This window comes from Caenorhabditis remanei, chromosome X (genome assembly GCF_010183535.1).
Source record: "Caenorhabditis remanei strain PX506 chromosome X, whole genome shotgun sequence".
Lineage (NCBI taxonomy): Eukaryota > Metazoa > Nematoda > Chromadorea > Rhabditida > Rhabditidae > Caenorhabditis > Caenorhabditis remanei.
The window spans coordinates 17,354,276-17,370,583 of record NC_071333.1 but is presented as its reverse complement, the minus strand read 5'-3'; the positions used below and the strand labels follow the sequence as shown (position 1 = coordinate 17,370,583).

The 16,308-nt window shown below is 38.7% G+C and overlaps 3 protein-coding genes across 3 annotated transcripts; 2 read left to right on the top strand and 1 right to left on the bottom strand.

Moving 5' to 3' along the window:
• Nucleotides 1–3,900: 3,900 nt before the first annotated feature.
• On the top strand, nucleotides 3,901–9,193 carry GCK72_025519 (uncharacterized protein; the record flags this gene model as incomplete). Its single annotated transcript, XM_053736369.1, has 14 exons — nucleotides 3,901–4,087; nucleotides 4,680–4,747; nucleotides 4,823–4,922; nucleotides 4,969–5,059; nucleotides 5,161–5,255; nucleotides 5,304–5,398; nucleotides 5,444–6,094; nucleotides 6,155–6,294; nucleotides 6,761–6,857; nucleotides 7,357–7,553; nucleotides 7,597–7,834; nucleotides 7,877–8,377; nucleotides 8,855–9,037; nucleotides 9,086–9,193. 14 exons carry the CDS (start codon nucleotides 3,901–3,903, stop codon nucleotides 9,191–9,193), a joined length of 2,751 nt encoding a protein of 916 aa, XP_053579935.1.
• A 266-nt stretch (nucleotides 9,194–9,459) lies between these two features.
• Nucleotides 9,460–11,460, bottom strand: GCK72_025518 (uncharacterized protein; the record flags this gene model as incomplete). Its single annotated transcript, XM_003106134.2, has 6 exons — nucleotides 9,460–9,589; nucleotides 9,652–10,297; nucleotides 10,358–10,580; nucleotides 10,915–11,089; nucleotides 11,134–11,267; nucleotides 11,320–11,460. The coding sequence occupies 6 exons, from the start codon at nucleotides 11,458–11,460 to the stop codon at nucleotides 9,460–9,462; spliced, it is 1,449 nt and encodes a 482-aa protein (XP_003106182.2).
• Nucleotides 11,461–12,421: 961 nt separating this feature from the next.
• GCK72_025517 (uncharacterized protein) lies at nucleotides 12,422–16,179 on the top strand (the record flags this gene model as incomplete). The annotated part of the gene is made up of 13 exons (XM_053736368.1): nucleotides 12,422–12,604; nucleotides 12,651–12,956; nucleotides 13,000–13,107; nucleotides 13,156–13,207; nucleotides 13,258–13,358; nucleotides 13,402–13,530; nucleotides 13,592–13,876; nucleotides 13,931–14,184; nucleotides 14,229–14,495; nucleotides 14,780–14,921; nucleotides 14,991–15,299; nucleotides 15,348–15,695; nucleotides 15,748–16,179. 13 exons carry the CDS (start codon nucleotides 12,422–12,424, stop codon nucleotides 16,177–16,179), a joined length of 2,916 nt encoding a protein of 971 aa, XP_053579934.1.
• Between the last annotated feature and the right edge of the window lie 129 nt (nucleotides 16,180–16,308).

Sequence of the window (16,308 nt, the reverse complement as noted above, 5' to 3'; positions counted from 1 at the left end):
TTTATTCCCCCTTCCTTATAGTTTTTCTCTCCCCACTGCTACCGATTCATCCAATCCACTAGCCAAAATTAATGTAGTGCATTTTTAGGTTATTGTCTGATCCAGTTTTGTATCCTATAACTATTCTTAAGTATATTTCTATAGAAACTTTACGAAAATGTATTTGTCCATCCGAACTATCCGGTTGAGATGATACACATGATCTTAAAGGAACTAACTTATTGTCATTTACAAAGAAAACGGTATTGTGTAGATTCTGTATTTATTTATTGAGTCAAAATAAAGGAAAAGAGGATAATCTAAATGGATACTGTGAAAAAGGGTTGTCATGTAGGTTTGGATAAAATTAACGGGATTTCAGGTATGCGTATGGCGAGCTGCTGATGAAGGCTGTCAAAAACGTTGTGGGCAATTTCATATCGGAATTCCCCGCAATGGAAAATGTTTTCTTCTTCAGGCGCCTTGTAGAGAACCAAACTACTAGTCAATGTGCAAAAATGCAACCCATCTGGTGAATTCGTGGTCCTAATAGCCGCGGCCAGGCATACGACAGATTTTTGCGTGACTACCTGCCTGGATCTAAGTCGGGTGATCACATTGTGAAGTCGGGTGACCATATTGTAAAGAAAACAAAAATCGAATAATTTTTTTCAGGTTCCATGTCATTCACAAAGAATACGGTATTGTGCAGATTCTGAATTTATTTATTGAATCAAAATAGAGGAAAAGAGGATAATCTGCCTGGATGCTGTGAAAACTGGGCTGTGTTGTGGGTTGGCTGAAATTAACGGAAATTTCGGGTATGGGTGTGGCGGGCTGCCTGAACAAAGCTGAAGTGGCTGTCAGGCAATTTTATATCGGAATTCCCAGCCATGGAAGATTCTAGCTTCTTTAGCGGCAGGGGGGCCTTGTAGATGACCAAAAGATTTGTCAATGCGCAAAAATCCCGCCCATTTGTTGAATAGACGGCCCTGATAGTCGCCGCCGGCTGTGCATCAGCCCTTTGCGTGAGTACCTGCTTGGATCTAAGTCAAAGGATCATATTGTAAAGACAAAATGCAGATAGGTATATAACAAAAATTGAAGAAATTACTATTAGATTTCATTCAATCGAATTCATGCTTGAGTTGACTAATCAGTTGAAGTATAAAATCATTTTCAAGCTAATTTTCGTATTGTGACACTTGCACTTTTGAACACTTTTGTTTATAACAGACTGAAAATGTATTCTTGCTTACTCTGCAGAACAGATGTCTTCAAACTGAAAATCCTATTTTCTCTCTTTCTCTCTTGTTGAATGGATGTAACATTTAAAATATTTGCCATATGCCGTTTTTGAAACAATGCATCATTTTTACGAGTCCCATGTGTGTAAAGAACAGAATGAAAAATAGAAAGATGTTCAATTTCAGCGGGTGATCCCTTTTCCGCAATGAAAACTTCCAAAGTGTCCCAAGCATCTTTTTCTCTCATCATTAAACTGACTCTTGGACTCAACACTCAACTTATCGATTGGGTGATTGAAAAGTAGGAAAATCTTCATCCAACTCATCTTCTGCTCCCTCTTCTATCGGTTTTTCTCCTCACTCTTCGAATCCAGCAGTGCCATTTCTCTTCGGCAGGAAGAATGGTGTGTAAAGTGATGACGGCGCGGTTTTCTCTTCAGGCACAGGAGTAGCACAGCACAACCTCAGCAGTAGTTGGAGCACAGCCCCAGCATATTTTCGATACTCATCGAGCACTTGCCGTTTTGTTGTGTCATCCCCCCAACAAATCAGCAAACAACTCTTTTTTTTCCAATGATTTTTTTGTAGCTGGTCTGGAGTCCAATATCTCAGTTGTCTAGTGGATCTCATCACTCTTATTGGCAGAAGTTTTTTTTTCCCTTCTGACATCTGATTGATACACAGTTTGCATAGTTTTGTTGAGTATGTGTACCTCACTTTCCGTTCTTAACCTAACTAAGTTGATGTGGCTGAATTTATATTGTTATTATATTATTATGGTAACTCCCTTCTATTTTTCCCCAGCAAATAAGCTTTTGCTACTCAAAAAAATTGAATAGTTTCATTTTAACATTTTCACTGACTGATGAGATATTCATATTCAATTTTTTCAGTTTCTTTTCGTTTGGTACTTATTCAATTGACGCTCCAGTTTCCTCACAGTCAATTTTACTTTACTTTTTAGTTTTACTCCAATTCTGCGTAAAAAGTTCACAAAATTTCAGACCGATCGACACTTAGGAGCACCCTCGAAGCTGCTCATTCCGGAAAACCTATTTCTTTTCGGAAAAGACGGCTCAGTGACGAGAACTCTTTGTGGATAGAACGAGAGAAACTGCGAGACGACAAAAAAATAATAACGGAAGAGTGAAGAGGCGGGGATTGTTTGGCCGTGCGAAAAAAAGAGGAAGGTAGAAGAAGAAAAAAGACGGAAGAAATAAAAAACAACAAAAACAAAGTATCATATCAGTGATATCGCCTCAAACTCTTTGAACTATATTTTATTCCTATTCTGAATATTACTTAATATTATTCGCTCTTCATGACTCACTCATTTTCAAGTGACTGACAACTACATATTCGACAACAATGACTGCAAATGGGACTGCCAATCCCGCTTTCCGACGCCAAACCTCGACAGGTAAGGGGGAACATGTTGAACTTCTGGTATTCATTTTTTTTATGCATTCATAAGAAATAATATGAAAAAACTCAAAACATATGTTTAGAAGTTTGCTTCAGTGTCTGAGATTCAACCGATCATTAGCATGCGTCTTGTTGCTTCTAGTCTTCAGAATAGAAAACATTTCAAAACTTCTTAGAAAATAGTTTCACAGGAGGCTCATATAAGTTTCATGGAAACTCTTAAGTTTTTTTCTCACATAAAACTAGTTCTCCGTTGTGATGCTTTGATCTCCCCTGCTTAGGACTATAAATAGGAATTTTTCGCAGTATACTTTATTTTGTGAAAATGTTGCATCGTTTTGTTCTAGCCTCATTTCTGATATTATGTTTATAAATTTTTGTCTATCTCACATTAGTAAAGAAGTCAGAGGGACATCGGCACAATTCAGTACAAATGTATCGTTTTTCAATCGGAATACATGTGCAATGCCTATTAATCCTATTTATCTATTTTATATCTAATTTATCTATTTACCTATTTTTTCCAAATAATATCATAAATAGACACAGAAAACTATACATCGAATTTAAATAATGAGTTTAATTTGAAAGAAAGGACACATTTTTGTTTCAATTTGAAAAAAAATGAAAAAAACACTTGGCGACATTCCTAATCTGATTTCAGTAATGTCATATTCACATTTAACATAATTTCTTCGGTCATACGCAGTGTTTTCTCACATTCTTTCATTTTTGGCATTCTTAGTTTTCCTTAGCCTCAATCACCGAAACGCAACATACCAATTTCTGTTTTCTTTGGTAGTACCCCGTAATTCGTATTTTTGATGATTATAGTTTTATCGTCGCTAAGAAGATGATCGCTATTTTCAGCTACCTAAATTTCTGTCTCATAAGATTTATATAAATCTGTCGACAACATCGAAAATCACTCTTTCCTCTCTTTTCCATTTTCTAGAAAAGTTTTCATAACTAGATCGTCAGTTTTGTTACTTCTGATACGTTTGCTACAAAAGAGCACAAAAAGATATCAAATTTATTGAAGAATCGGCAAAGAAGAAAAAAAGAAAGCAAAAAGGGGTGGAGAGGAAGGAAATCGGCTCCGCGCATAGTACTCAAATAAGCACTCACTTTCTGTCGCCCTCCCCACCAAAAGTCTCTCTTTCTACCCATCTATCTCTATTTCGTGCATCCCTGGTCTTCCACGACATTTGACCCCCCTCTCCTTTTTTATTCAAAAACTTTCTTGCTGATGTATGCAAGCTCTGCACAATGTTGCAAGAATACTGATTCACCTTATGGCTCTGTCAAACTACGGCATGTAAATTATGGAGAGGAGGGGAGACCGTTGAGTTCCTATAATCGGTTATCAAGAAGATTCAACCGAGAAAGTGTGCCAGCTTTTCCTGATCTCGCAACTGCTTATTATGAGAATTATTGTAAGTTCACATTGTTTTCATTTGGCGGTTTTCAATTTTACAATGTTTGATTAAGCGCTCTGAGAAAAACCTTACTACCGTAACTCCAGTGTATAATTTTTTGCAAAAATAATTAAACACTCTCAATAGCAAAACTTTAAAAGATCAAATTTAAAGATCAATACCCCCACTTTTCATTTCAATTCATTTCGTCTGTTTACTTAAGATATCTCCCCCTACCCAACTTTCTAACTTTCGTTGTGCAAACCAAATCTCGGGGGCGGATTGAACTGAATTGAAAAGAAAAGCATCGAAAAAGTCATTTCGACTTTTTTCTCCACTAATGTGCCTACAGAACCAAAACGCCCTATGTATAGCCACTACAACATCCACGTTTCTAGAGTTTATGGGACCCCATTCAAGTGAGAGTTGTCCTTATCAAAAAAACTATAATAGGATTTGTTTTTCAAAAAATGACATGTGTCTTGTTTTTTGGTTTTTGAGATAGATGCAAACATAAGAAAAACAAAAACTTCGGGGTAGAATTGCAGGGGGTATCAAACTTCAATAATTATATACAATTGCCACATTCATATTATATTTTTATTTTCAGCTGGCGTCAATCCAGTTCTGACCGTTGCTCTTACGCCAGTGCCAAAAGTTGATTACAGTGTAACAAAGGTGAGCAATTCATTTTTTACCATAAATCAAAATCTAAAATATTCATTGTTTTACTTTTCAATGAAAAGTTTTCAGGGCGGTGCTCGAACTTGGATTGTTCTTCTTGTATTCATATTATTATGCTCTAGTTTGTACACTATTTTCTCCGCAAAAGATGCTGGAGATTCACATCATGGTGGGTGTTGCACCAATTCGGAAGCAGCTAATAAATAATGTTTTAGATCTCACTGGACGCACATCAGTAGATGATGATGATGTTCCAGCATACACCCATGCAGGGGCTACTGCAAATGATGACAACGATGATGATGAGTAAGTTGTTAATCCGATCTCATCCGGATGTGATCATTAGTTACATGAAACTGAAACGTTTCATGTTTCTTCTTGTAATTAGTTGTTTCTTCTTTTTCCAGCGACGATGAGCCTCCTCAACCAAGTCCGCGGGCAAGTAAGAAACAAGAGACGACCCAACAAAAAAGTGCGCCGGCACCACCCCCCGTGACGGATTGTGAGTTTTAGGAGAAATGAATGGTAATACTAGAAATGTTTGTTGTAGCTGACGATGAAGATGATGAGGAGTCAAATGAGCACACATTGGGAGGAAGACTATTTGCAGGACTCAGAAAAAAGATTACTGATAGGTTGAATGAGGTAATTTTCAATATTTGAAAAAAAATCCTTATGGTTTTTTTTCAGAAAAGTGTGAAGGAAGAGCCAAAGAATAGTAAATCGGATCAAATACTCAATCCTCGAGAGCTCAGAAAACTGAAAAGACAACAGAAAAATGTAAAAGTTGAAGTGAAAGAAGAGGAAGATGATGACGACGATGACGATGATGATGATGATGTCGAGGAAGCTGCTCCACAAGAACCATCTCGTAAGCAGAAGGCTAATAACCAGAAGGACGATAAAAAGGAGAAACATAAAAAGTATCAACCAGTCAAGGAGGAGCCAGATCTGGACGATGATGATGATGATGATGATGACGATGATGATGATGACAACGATGATGATGATGATAAGGATGATGGAAAAGATGGCGACAAAGATGATGATGATAACGACGACGACGACGATGATGACGATGATGACGACAATGAAGACGACGGGAAGAAAAAGAAAAAGTCTTCGGTTGAATCGAAATCAGACAAGAAAGTTGAGGAGAAAAACGAAGATGATGAGGAACCTCATATCTCACATCGAGAAGCTCAACGCCTCCGTCGCCAACATCTCAGAGAGAGCCGAAACCGTCCACGTCATGGTGGAAAACGGGAATGCATTCATCAAGATTGTCCAGGTCATGAAAGTTTGAAGCCGAGGAAGTCACTTTTGATTCAAAAGAAGAAGGTTAGTTTTTTTTTAGTTTCGGAAGGAATAATGTGTTTGAAAATGGTTGCGTGTTTATAGAAGTCAATGGTCGAAAAGATTCTGGATGATGAATACGATGAGGATGATGATGATGATGATGAGGAAGAGAGAAATGAGAATGATAGAGAGGATGATGATGATGACGATGATGACGATGACGACGAGAGGCTTACAGATAGGTTTGTCTTACAGAGGAAGTCTTTAGAGGCTCGGCTTTCAAATGATGTACAAATTATGTTATAGGTATTTTTGACTACCATTTCTGTTATCAAAACCAGATAAATGTCTCTGGGACCCGAGTTATAAGGTCTCAAACTTTTTAACTAGTTTGACGTTTTTTCATGGAATTCCATATAGCTGGATACACGCCACCGCAAGGTTCCATCTGTGCTCGTACCTTGGAAGAATAAAAACATCTTTGCGTATACTATTTAAAATTCCATGTGAAACAGCTTAACCATAGGAAAAGTTTGAGAGCTCATATCTCGGCTCGCAGAGACATTAGTCGGTTTTGATAGCAGAAAGGGATTCCCCGCAGTCCAAAGTACCTTTAACCGAATTTATAGATAGTTTGAACGCCGCGTCACCAGAGACATCCCTTGTCAGTTTTTATATTTACAAATTCTAATTTGTGTTCCATTTCAGAGAAAGCAGTAGCTCCTACAAACGTCACGCCATCACCACCAAAGAAGAAATTGGTTTCCGAGACATCTTGGATCGGGCGGATAACCTTGTCGAAAAGGTAGATGATCCGCCGAAAAAATCCAGTCGAAAACTTGTAACTAAAGGCAAAAAACGCCAATAATTACATGTTTTAATATGTAGTGTGATCTTAACTCCACTAGCTTTTTGGTAATATGCGGGTGTATGTGTTCGACAGGATCAATTAAGTCTTATTATTTGTTGTTCTTTTTTCTGTATCAAAAGAAAAAGAAACAGGGTCCGTCCGGCGGTGGGATGCGAAAAGTGAAAGAGAAGAGTTGAAACGGAGAAATGAAAAGGCCAGCTTATCATAATTTTGTGTAGAAATACCCGACTGTTTAGTATATACATAGATTAGCACATTTCTTTCATTTTTCCTGTTTCAATTCTTTTCTGTCACCACTTTTCTCCATTACACTGCTATTATGTCTCGTTTTAGTGTTTATCTAATAAATTGTTTGATTTTTTTTCCAATTTTTGTTTCCATGTTTTCATATTAACCACTTCATGTCAGAAACCACAACATAAAAACAATTCAGCACCAATATGACGAGGCCATGGAACTTTTTGACCATGTCATTGCGGTTTACCCGTCTTCTACCCGAGCATATTTCGGGAAAGCTCGAGCCTATGATATCCGAGGAGAGATAGAAGCGGATGAAACGGATAGAGATAAGGCTATTGAAATTTACGAGAAAATTCTGCAGAATAGTGCAGTGCCGGATGCACTTTTCAGGTTTCGAACAATGTCGTTGTCTGCAATTTTTGAAAGTTTCCAGACAAGCTGCTCAGCGACTAATTGAGAAGACAAGATTCCGTGGCCAGCTTCATAAGACTTTGAATGCTCACCGCCATTTCATTGATAGATTCCCAGAAGAGTTATCACTTCAAACTGACTTTGCAATTTCATTCGTGATGATGAAACGGTATGAAGATGCTAGAACTGTGTTGAGAAATGTGTTGGCTAACGACCCAAATCATGTTATAGCATTGGCCTACTATGGATATATTCTGAAGGTTAATAATTTCATAAAGACTTGAATATTTATGAAATTTCAGGCACATGATGACAAAGTGGAACAAGGAGTCGCTCTGATGAGAAAAAGTTTGAAACTTGCTGATAATGAAATCACAGACCCGAAATTCTACTACCAACTCGGTCACGGACTTACTGCTCTCGGAAAGAAGAGTGAGGCAGACGCAGTTTACCAAAAGGCTGCTCAAATGGGAGTGTTCATGACCGCCCAGCAAAGAAGTTTGTACAATATCGAAGGACTCACCGGAAGAGCTTGGTGGAGTATGGATCAGACACCGTACTCCAAGTTTTTGAAGACCGTGGAGCGTCAATGGGCAACCATTCGTCAGGAAGGAATGGAAGTGTTGAAGGATTGTAGTGACTGTTGGTTGGACCATAACCAACAATTAGTTATTGATGGGCAGTGGAAATATTTCCCGATTATGTCGGAACAACACTTTGTAAAATCCAGTTGTGAGCGTATGCCACAAACTTGTCTAATTCTTCAAGAGTTTGCGTCGTCTAGCAATGCCAGCAAGTCAGAGGTATGTGGGGTAGTCTTACAAGATAAGTTTTTGGAGACGCGGCTATCAAATCATATATAATTTGGTTTATTGGTAATCTAGACTGCGGGGAGTCAATTTCTACTATCGAAACCGGCTAAATGTCTTTGTTAGCCGAGTTATAAGCTCTCAAACTTTTCACATGGTTGGGATTTTTCACATGGAATTCCAAATCGGCAAATAGTATACGCGAAGATTTTTGCATGTTTTCAACGTACGAACACAGATAAATCCCTGGAGAACTCGAATCGAACCGCGCGGTGAATTCCATGTGAAAAAGCTTAATTATATGAAATGTTTCAGAACTCATAACTTGGTTTGTAGAGATATTTAGCCAGTTTTGATGACAGAAATTGACTCCCCGTAGTCGAAAGTACCAATACGCAATTTTATAGATAGTTTGAAAACCGCGTCTCCAAAGAATTCCTTGGTTAGCGTTAGTCATATGTAACATTTCAGATGTATCTATCGGTACTATCTTCTGGAGCATCAATCCTACCTCACTGTGGCCCAACAAACTATCATCTGCAAGCCCACCTCGGATTAGTGTCCCCATCTGAAGCAAGAATACGTGTAGGAAATGAGACAAAGGGATGGAGGTCTGGGAAGTTCATTATTTACGATGACAGTTTCGAACATGAGGTTAGTAATTTTAGGCAAAGTTTTCCACTTTTTGAAACTTTTTTTCAGCTCCAATTTGACGGTGCATCATCCTCATCTTTCCGATTGGTCCTTATCCTACAGCTCTGGCACCCCGAAGTTCAACCACATCAACGCGTTCTGTCATTCCTTACATAATCTTGATTATAGTGTATTTTACTTTTTATTCAATTTTTGTTGTGACCCCTTCAATTCTCAATAAACTATTTCCAGACTCTTTTATTGACGGATCAATGAAATAACAGAGAACAAATCTACATTTTTCGGAAGAGTTATGAGAGGGAACTCACTTTAAGATACAAAAAAGGAGTAAAAAAGAAAACACGAAAGTCAGGGATAAATATTAAAGTGGGTGGACACAGATTTGCTATGAAGTCCGTCTACTTGCCTAAAGGGTTGAGTATTTATCGATCGACCTCTCCGAACACAATATCCATAGTACCAATTACAGCGACAATGTCAGCAATGAGCGACATGTAGCACACGTCGTGGACGGCAGCCAAGTGAGCGAATCCTGGAGCGCGGATGAAACATCTGAAATTGAAAGTTTACTTATTTTTATCACGTTTTAGTCAACCGATTCAAGTGTTACTCACCTGTATGGTTTTCCGGTTCCATCAGCCACAAGGTACACTCCGAATTCTCCCTTTGGCGCTTCAATTGGAACATAAGTGGCTCCTGGTGGGACTTGGAACCCTTCCGTGAAAAATTTGAAGTGATGAATCAAAGACTCCATGTTCTCTTTCATCTCGGCTCTCTTTGGTGGCACAACCTTATGATCGTCAACCTTAATCTCTCCAGCTGGCATCTTGTTGAGACATTGGTGGACGATGTTCAACGATTGTCTCATTTCTTCGACACGACACAAGTATCTGTCGTAGCAATCTCCCTTGGTACCGATTGGAACGTCAAACTCAACTTGGTCATAGGCGTCGTATGGTTGGGTCTTTCTAACGTCTTGCTTGATTCCAGATCCACGAACCATGACTCCAGTGAATCCCCAGTTAAGCGCGTCAGCTGCAGAGACAAGTCCGATATCGATGGTTCTTGCCTTCCAGATACGGTTCTCTGTGAGCATGTCTTCGAGCTCATCGATACGCTCTGGGAACTTGATGGCCCAGTCGTAGATGTCATCCATAAGACCGATTGGCATATCCCAAGCGACTCCTCCTGGACGAACGTAGTTGGCGTGCATTCGCGCTCCAGAGACACGCTCGGAGAACTCGAACAGCTTCTCGCGTTCTGAAAATGAAACAATTGAAACAGGAATAAGTAATTGGTAACCTAAACAAGCTTACTTACCCTCGAACATCCAGAAGAACGGAGTCATGGCTCCAACGTCGAGTGCGTGGGTGGTGATACCCATAATGTGGTTTTGGATACGGGTGAGCTCTCCCATGAGTGTTCTGATGTACTTGGCTCTTGGCGGGATGTCGATACCCAAAAGTTTCTCGACAGCCAACGACCAGGCTTGCTCGTTGCACATCATGGAGACGTAATCGAGACGGTCGAAGTATGGAAGGGCCTAAAATCGGAAAAATGTGATAACCGAACTCAAAAATTTGGAGAAATGTAGTTTGTAGTCTCCTAGCGGCTAAAGAGACTTTTCACCACCGGTCGTTTTACCAGCAGACATTTTGCCACCTATAATAGCAACACTTCCAAAGCTCTATAGAGATACAACATACCTCTAGTACGTGTGGATTATGCTAAATAAGGTAATATGGTTTTTTTCCTCTATAAAGCTTTCGAAGTTTTCCTATAATTGGTGGCAAAACTTTTGGTGGCAAAATGTCTTGTGGCGAAATATCCGGTGCCCTCCCAGTCAGTTGAACACCACTTTTTCCGACTGTTCTCACCTGTGTGTAGGTCTTGTGCTCAATAAGTTTTTCTGTGGCACGATGTAGAAGTCCGATATGTGGAATAGCCTTGATGATGACTTCTCCTTCAAGTTTCAGAACGAGACGCAACACTCCGTGAGCAGCTGGATGCTGTGGTCCGAAATTGAGAATCATGTTCTCCAGATTCTTCTCTCTGTAAAACAAAACATTAGAACGATACCAATAAATCTAATCAACCTTTGTTTTCCGGAATAGTTGTCACTCATGACCGGATCTGTGTAGGCCAACTTCTCAAGCTTGTCGAGTCCGATTTTCTCGTCGAAATCCGAAACGCGCTCCGACATCCACAACTTTCCGAGGGTACCTCCGGTCTGCAATGGGGGGAAAATCAATAATTTTTCATAAAGTTCAATGAAAACTCACTTTGAATTGACGCTCGAACTTGGCATCCGGGTACCAGATAGTGTGAGAGTTGCGTTTTTGGGAAACTGGAGTAGAAGACGTCGCTGTGACCGACGGCACGCCAGACCGGAGACAAGTACCGGCGATCTTTCTACCCAACATTGTTTCTGAAATAATACTTGATTAAATTAGTGAAACGTTTTATAAAAAATGAATAAGAAAAGGAAAAACCAGAGAAACAAAGATGGTTTGATGGAAAACTATTGATTTGCACAACACGACTCGGCAAACTAACAACCGGCGCTTTTTCTCTTATAAAACGGATTTCCTTACAATTTTTTGCCGAAAGAAACAAAAAGATATTTTTCTTACTAGTCTTACACAAATTTTTATATTTTTTGTAGTCTAAATATGCTAAATCACTGAAAATATAACAAAAATAGGTACCGAACAAAAATGTGGTGAGTGCCTGTTGTTTAGTGGAGTGTCGTTGCTTGTCTATGTTTTCTCTTGCACTCTCTCTACTAATACATTGGTTGTCATTGTGTCTCGCTTATGAACGTCGAATATTCTTCTTTGTGTAGTAATCGTTAATAAATATTGCTCGTTTGTATTGAGACTTCACTTAAATAAGCGAATTTATTGTTAAAGTTTTGTATTTAAGAAAAAGAAGCCAGTGTTTTGGAGTTCTGTGTATTATGATTTTTTAAATTTCTTGTCAGGTGTCTTCAGCATACTTTGACCCGTCCATGAACATACGCATTTATTTATATTATTGTGGTTATATCACACCAAAAACTCTGATATAGAATAACTCTCTTGCTCTTATTTGTCTTGCTAAACCTTCTGAACTCAATTATGAATAAGTTTCAAACATTTTCCCACGGTAGCGAGTATTTATAGCATGCTGCAAAGATATTTTTGTTGTTCTATTTCAGCGTGTTGCCAATTATAAGATCATGTTTGTTACGTGTTCAACATTCACATTTAATCATAAGAGAATACCATACCGATAAGATACAATGCTGAATATGTGATTTTGTATTACAAATTATCACATTTCCCTTTGTTTTCCTCTATATTGTTTGATCTAGCGTATTGTTTATTTTGTTTTTTTTCCAGGATGGGTCGAAAATCCAAAAGGAAACAGAACAAGGAAGCCAGTACCAACAACAATAACAAACCACCACCACCTCATCCGGAAAAGATAGTTGAACCAGTTCCGGAGCCACAACCAAGCTCTTCCGGTTCCTCGGCCAATGACCATAATCAAAATAAGGTTGAGACGGCAACTGTTCACGAATTGGTAAGTTTTTCACTTTTGACTCTTTCAACTTGTTAGTTTTTTCTAGAATCAACCACCTCTCAGTAAAGAACCAGATAATGACAAAGCACATCAAGAACAGCGGGTAGAACAAGCAGAACAAGCAGAACAAGAAGATAATGAAGAAAAAGCACAAAAAGAACAAGAAGAAGTAGAGTGGTGCATTCACTTTGAAAACTCAAATGCCAAACTCCTCATAAGAGCACTCAAACACCACCACAACTGTATGGAATGTAACAAACCTGCTGAATTCTCATGTATTCATCCAGAATGTCTGCGAAAGGACCAATCTAATTGTTGTGAAAATCTGAGACACGTTATGCCACATATGACGGTGAGAGAGGGAAGTAAGAAAGTTTCACTTGCGAGTTTTTCAGAACAAGAACCACCCGGCTCTAGTGCATTACGAGTATGAAGTTATAACCTGTACCAAATGTGATGCACAGATTTCGATAGAAGAATTTATTCACAGGCATTCAGTGAAGGTTGGTAAAATGACTAACAGAGTAACTGAAAAACGGAAATTTTTACAGATAAAAAAGAACAAAAAACCATCTTCAAAAACTGAAGCACTCCAGCTGAAAGGTAAACCAGTCATTACCAAATACGAGTCTAATAACCAAATTTATTTTCAGGAGTCACTGGATACGTCAATTATGGGAATACCTGTTACCTGAATTCTGTGCTCCAACTTCTTGGTCACTGCACCCCACTTGTTCAGTACCTGCTAGAATTGGTAAGCAAACTTGGGTGGAAGAAAAATACTTGATTCTTTACAGACACCACCTGGTGGCTGGGGGAAGTGTCCAAAGGATGTACCAAAAACAGTAATCCAAATGGCAATCGACCAGAGAATTATGAATAGTCCGCTCAAGCGCCCGTTTGCGTCTCCATGGAATATTATATCAGTAGGTTGCCGAATTTCGCCGTGTTTCATTTTTATTTTTATACCATTCTTGTAAATTTCAGTGTATTCGAATTGAGATGCCTGAGTTTGAGTGTTTCCAACAACAAGATGCCAGCGAGTTCCTTCGCAGTCTGCTAGATATTTTGGATCGAGACCTGAAAGTGTGCCAGGACTACTACAACAAAAAACGTTCTGTTGCCACAGGCAACCCTGATGCGGATTATTTGATAGCATTGCAAGATAGAACCACAAAAACTGTAATATCTTCGCTGTTTCGCGGAGTGCTGGAAAATCAAATTAGATGTCATACATGTGGATATCGGTCATTCACTTATGAGAACTTTTTGGTTAGTTTTATAACATAAGTTTGCGAATAAAAAGCTATCGGAATTATTTTTCAGGACCTGTCAATTCCAATAGTTGGAGAAAACGAATTCGAGGATATGTTCTACAAACCAACCAAGAAAGTGAGAAAGAAAAAACGAGTTGTGCCACCCGCAGATGAATCTACAAGCTACTATGAAGGCATCGATCCGGGGTTTCTTGTGAACAAGGGAATAAAGAATAAAATCAGTTTGGATGAATGTCTCGATATGTTCTTCGAAAATTCGGTACTATGTGGTGAAAATCAGTATTCATGCAGAAAGTGTGAAAGGTGAGTTTATCTTTTGCAATTTTTCAAAAATTCATATTATCCAGACTGGTGGATGCCACAAAAACGGTCAAAGCCAAGGAACTGCCAGAAATCATTCTCATCCAATTGAAACGGTTCCGTCACACAGTCTACGGGTGTAGCAAGATAGGAAAAATAGTTGAATTCCCGCTTCGAAGTCAAGATTTTGGCGAATGGACGACAAGTGGAGAATCTGAAGTGTATGATTTGGTGGGGTTCGTGGTTCACGTCGGACGGAATATTGATTGTGGTCACTATGTGTCTTTTTGTTTGAATGAGCAGGAGAATCAATGGTAGGTGATGATAACCAGACCTGCAACGGACCGGGCCCGGGTAACAGTAGAAAAAGTTGAACTTTTTTGAAATTTTAAAGTTTTTTTTTGCAAAAAACTCCAATTCTCAACTATGTTTTTACATATCGATCAAAATCAAGCGTAGACAGAATTTTTGACTATTTTTGATTTAAAAAATTTGTGAAAAAAATTTGCAAATTTTTAAACTCCGGGCCGATCGGGCCAATATTTGACAAGTTTGGTGCTAACAACTTGTAAATTTTAATTTTAAATATTAAATTCAGGTACCATTACGACGATTCAACAGTTACAAGATATGACGACACTGAAGTTGCCAAAAACGAGCCATACATTTTGATGTATCGTAAACGTCAGGATAAAAATAGATCCCCTGCAGATAATCAACAAACGGAGTCTCCATTTAATGTAAGTAAAACAATTAAAACTGGAAAATCAAAAAACAAAAGTTTTAATAATTAAAAACTAAATTTACAGTTCTTCAAATTCCGTCACATTTTGAACGACAAGTACTCTGAGGCATGGGACGTGATTGAGAAAAGTTTCGAGGAAAACTACAAATGCAATAAGATTCCCTTAGATGAAGGGCCTCCAGCTAAACAAATTTCAACCATGGACGTGGCTGAAGGGAAACCGAAAACAGTAGAAGAAAACTTGAGAGTCTTCTCTAAAGAAGAAACTGCTGCAATCCTCGCAAAAACTGATGTGTCGCCAGAAGATTTACACCAACATGTCAGTGATTTGGAACAGATTTTGGAGGATTTGACTAACATGTTGCTACCAAAGGTTAGTTATAAACATTGGGAAACTAAATATATGAAAATTTTGATTCAGAAAACGAAGAAAAGCGGCAAAACTAGAACTGCTAAGAGTCCAGATGGACAAGAACAGTCAAGCAAGGTCAAAAATGTTCGAAAAGAGAAACAACATGAACGAAAATCACAAATGGGGAAGCAGGAGTTGGAAAATGAGACTTCAGACAGTGCACACCCACAACTGTACGACAGTCAAGATACGTCAAGATCCAAAAAGTCAGATGACACCCGATTATTGGAGGAAAATTCACGCACGGCACCGCTATCGCAAACAACTGTTGACAAAGCTGAGAAAAACCTACCAGAAGATCTACCTCAGAACAAGAAGTCGAGAAAAGAGAGCAAAGCTGATACCAAGCAAAAAACAGTGAGTATAATCTGTCTGGAAACAAAACTAATGTCAATGGTATAATTTTCAGAACAATGCGAATCAAATCGAAAACGCTACGATGACTAGTTTGGTCACACAAACACCTGTGAAAACTGGGCCGAGGAAAACCGATGAAAACCTGTCTCCTGTGAAAAACACCTCTGGAAAACGGAAAAGTAGAAAATGTGAGCACGATCACACATCCGCCAGTACATCCACAACCGAAAAATTACACGAAGAGAAATCTGAAGAAATTTCACCTATAGAGACTCAGAATCAAGAATCGAGTTCCAAACAAAGACGTTGGCGGAGCGCTACTCCTCATGTCAAAAAACGACGGATACCCGGAATTGATGAGGAAACTCGACTTCAAGTAGAAAAAGAAATCAAAATGGTCATCGAGTCGTTGGAGAAATGGCTGAAAGTGGTGATGAAAAAAGAGTGGATGAAACAGCAAGATCTTCATGAAACTGAATATTAATTTAATTTGTCTGTTATTTTATTTAATTATTCTAGCTTTAGAATACGTGGCCGTAAACCGGGTTGAACAACACATTTCTGTGATAATGATGGTCGAATTTAGAAATTTTAGAAATTGGTTTGTATTGAT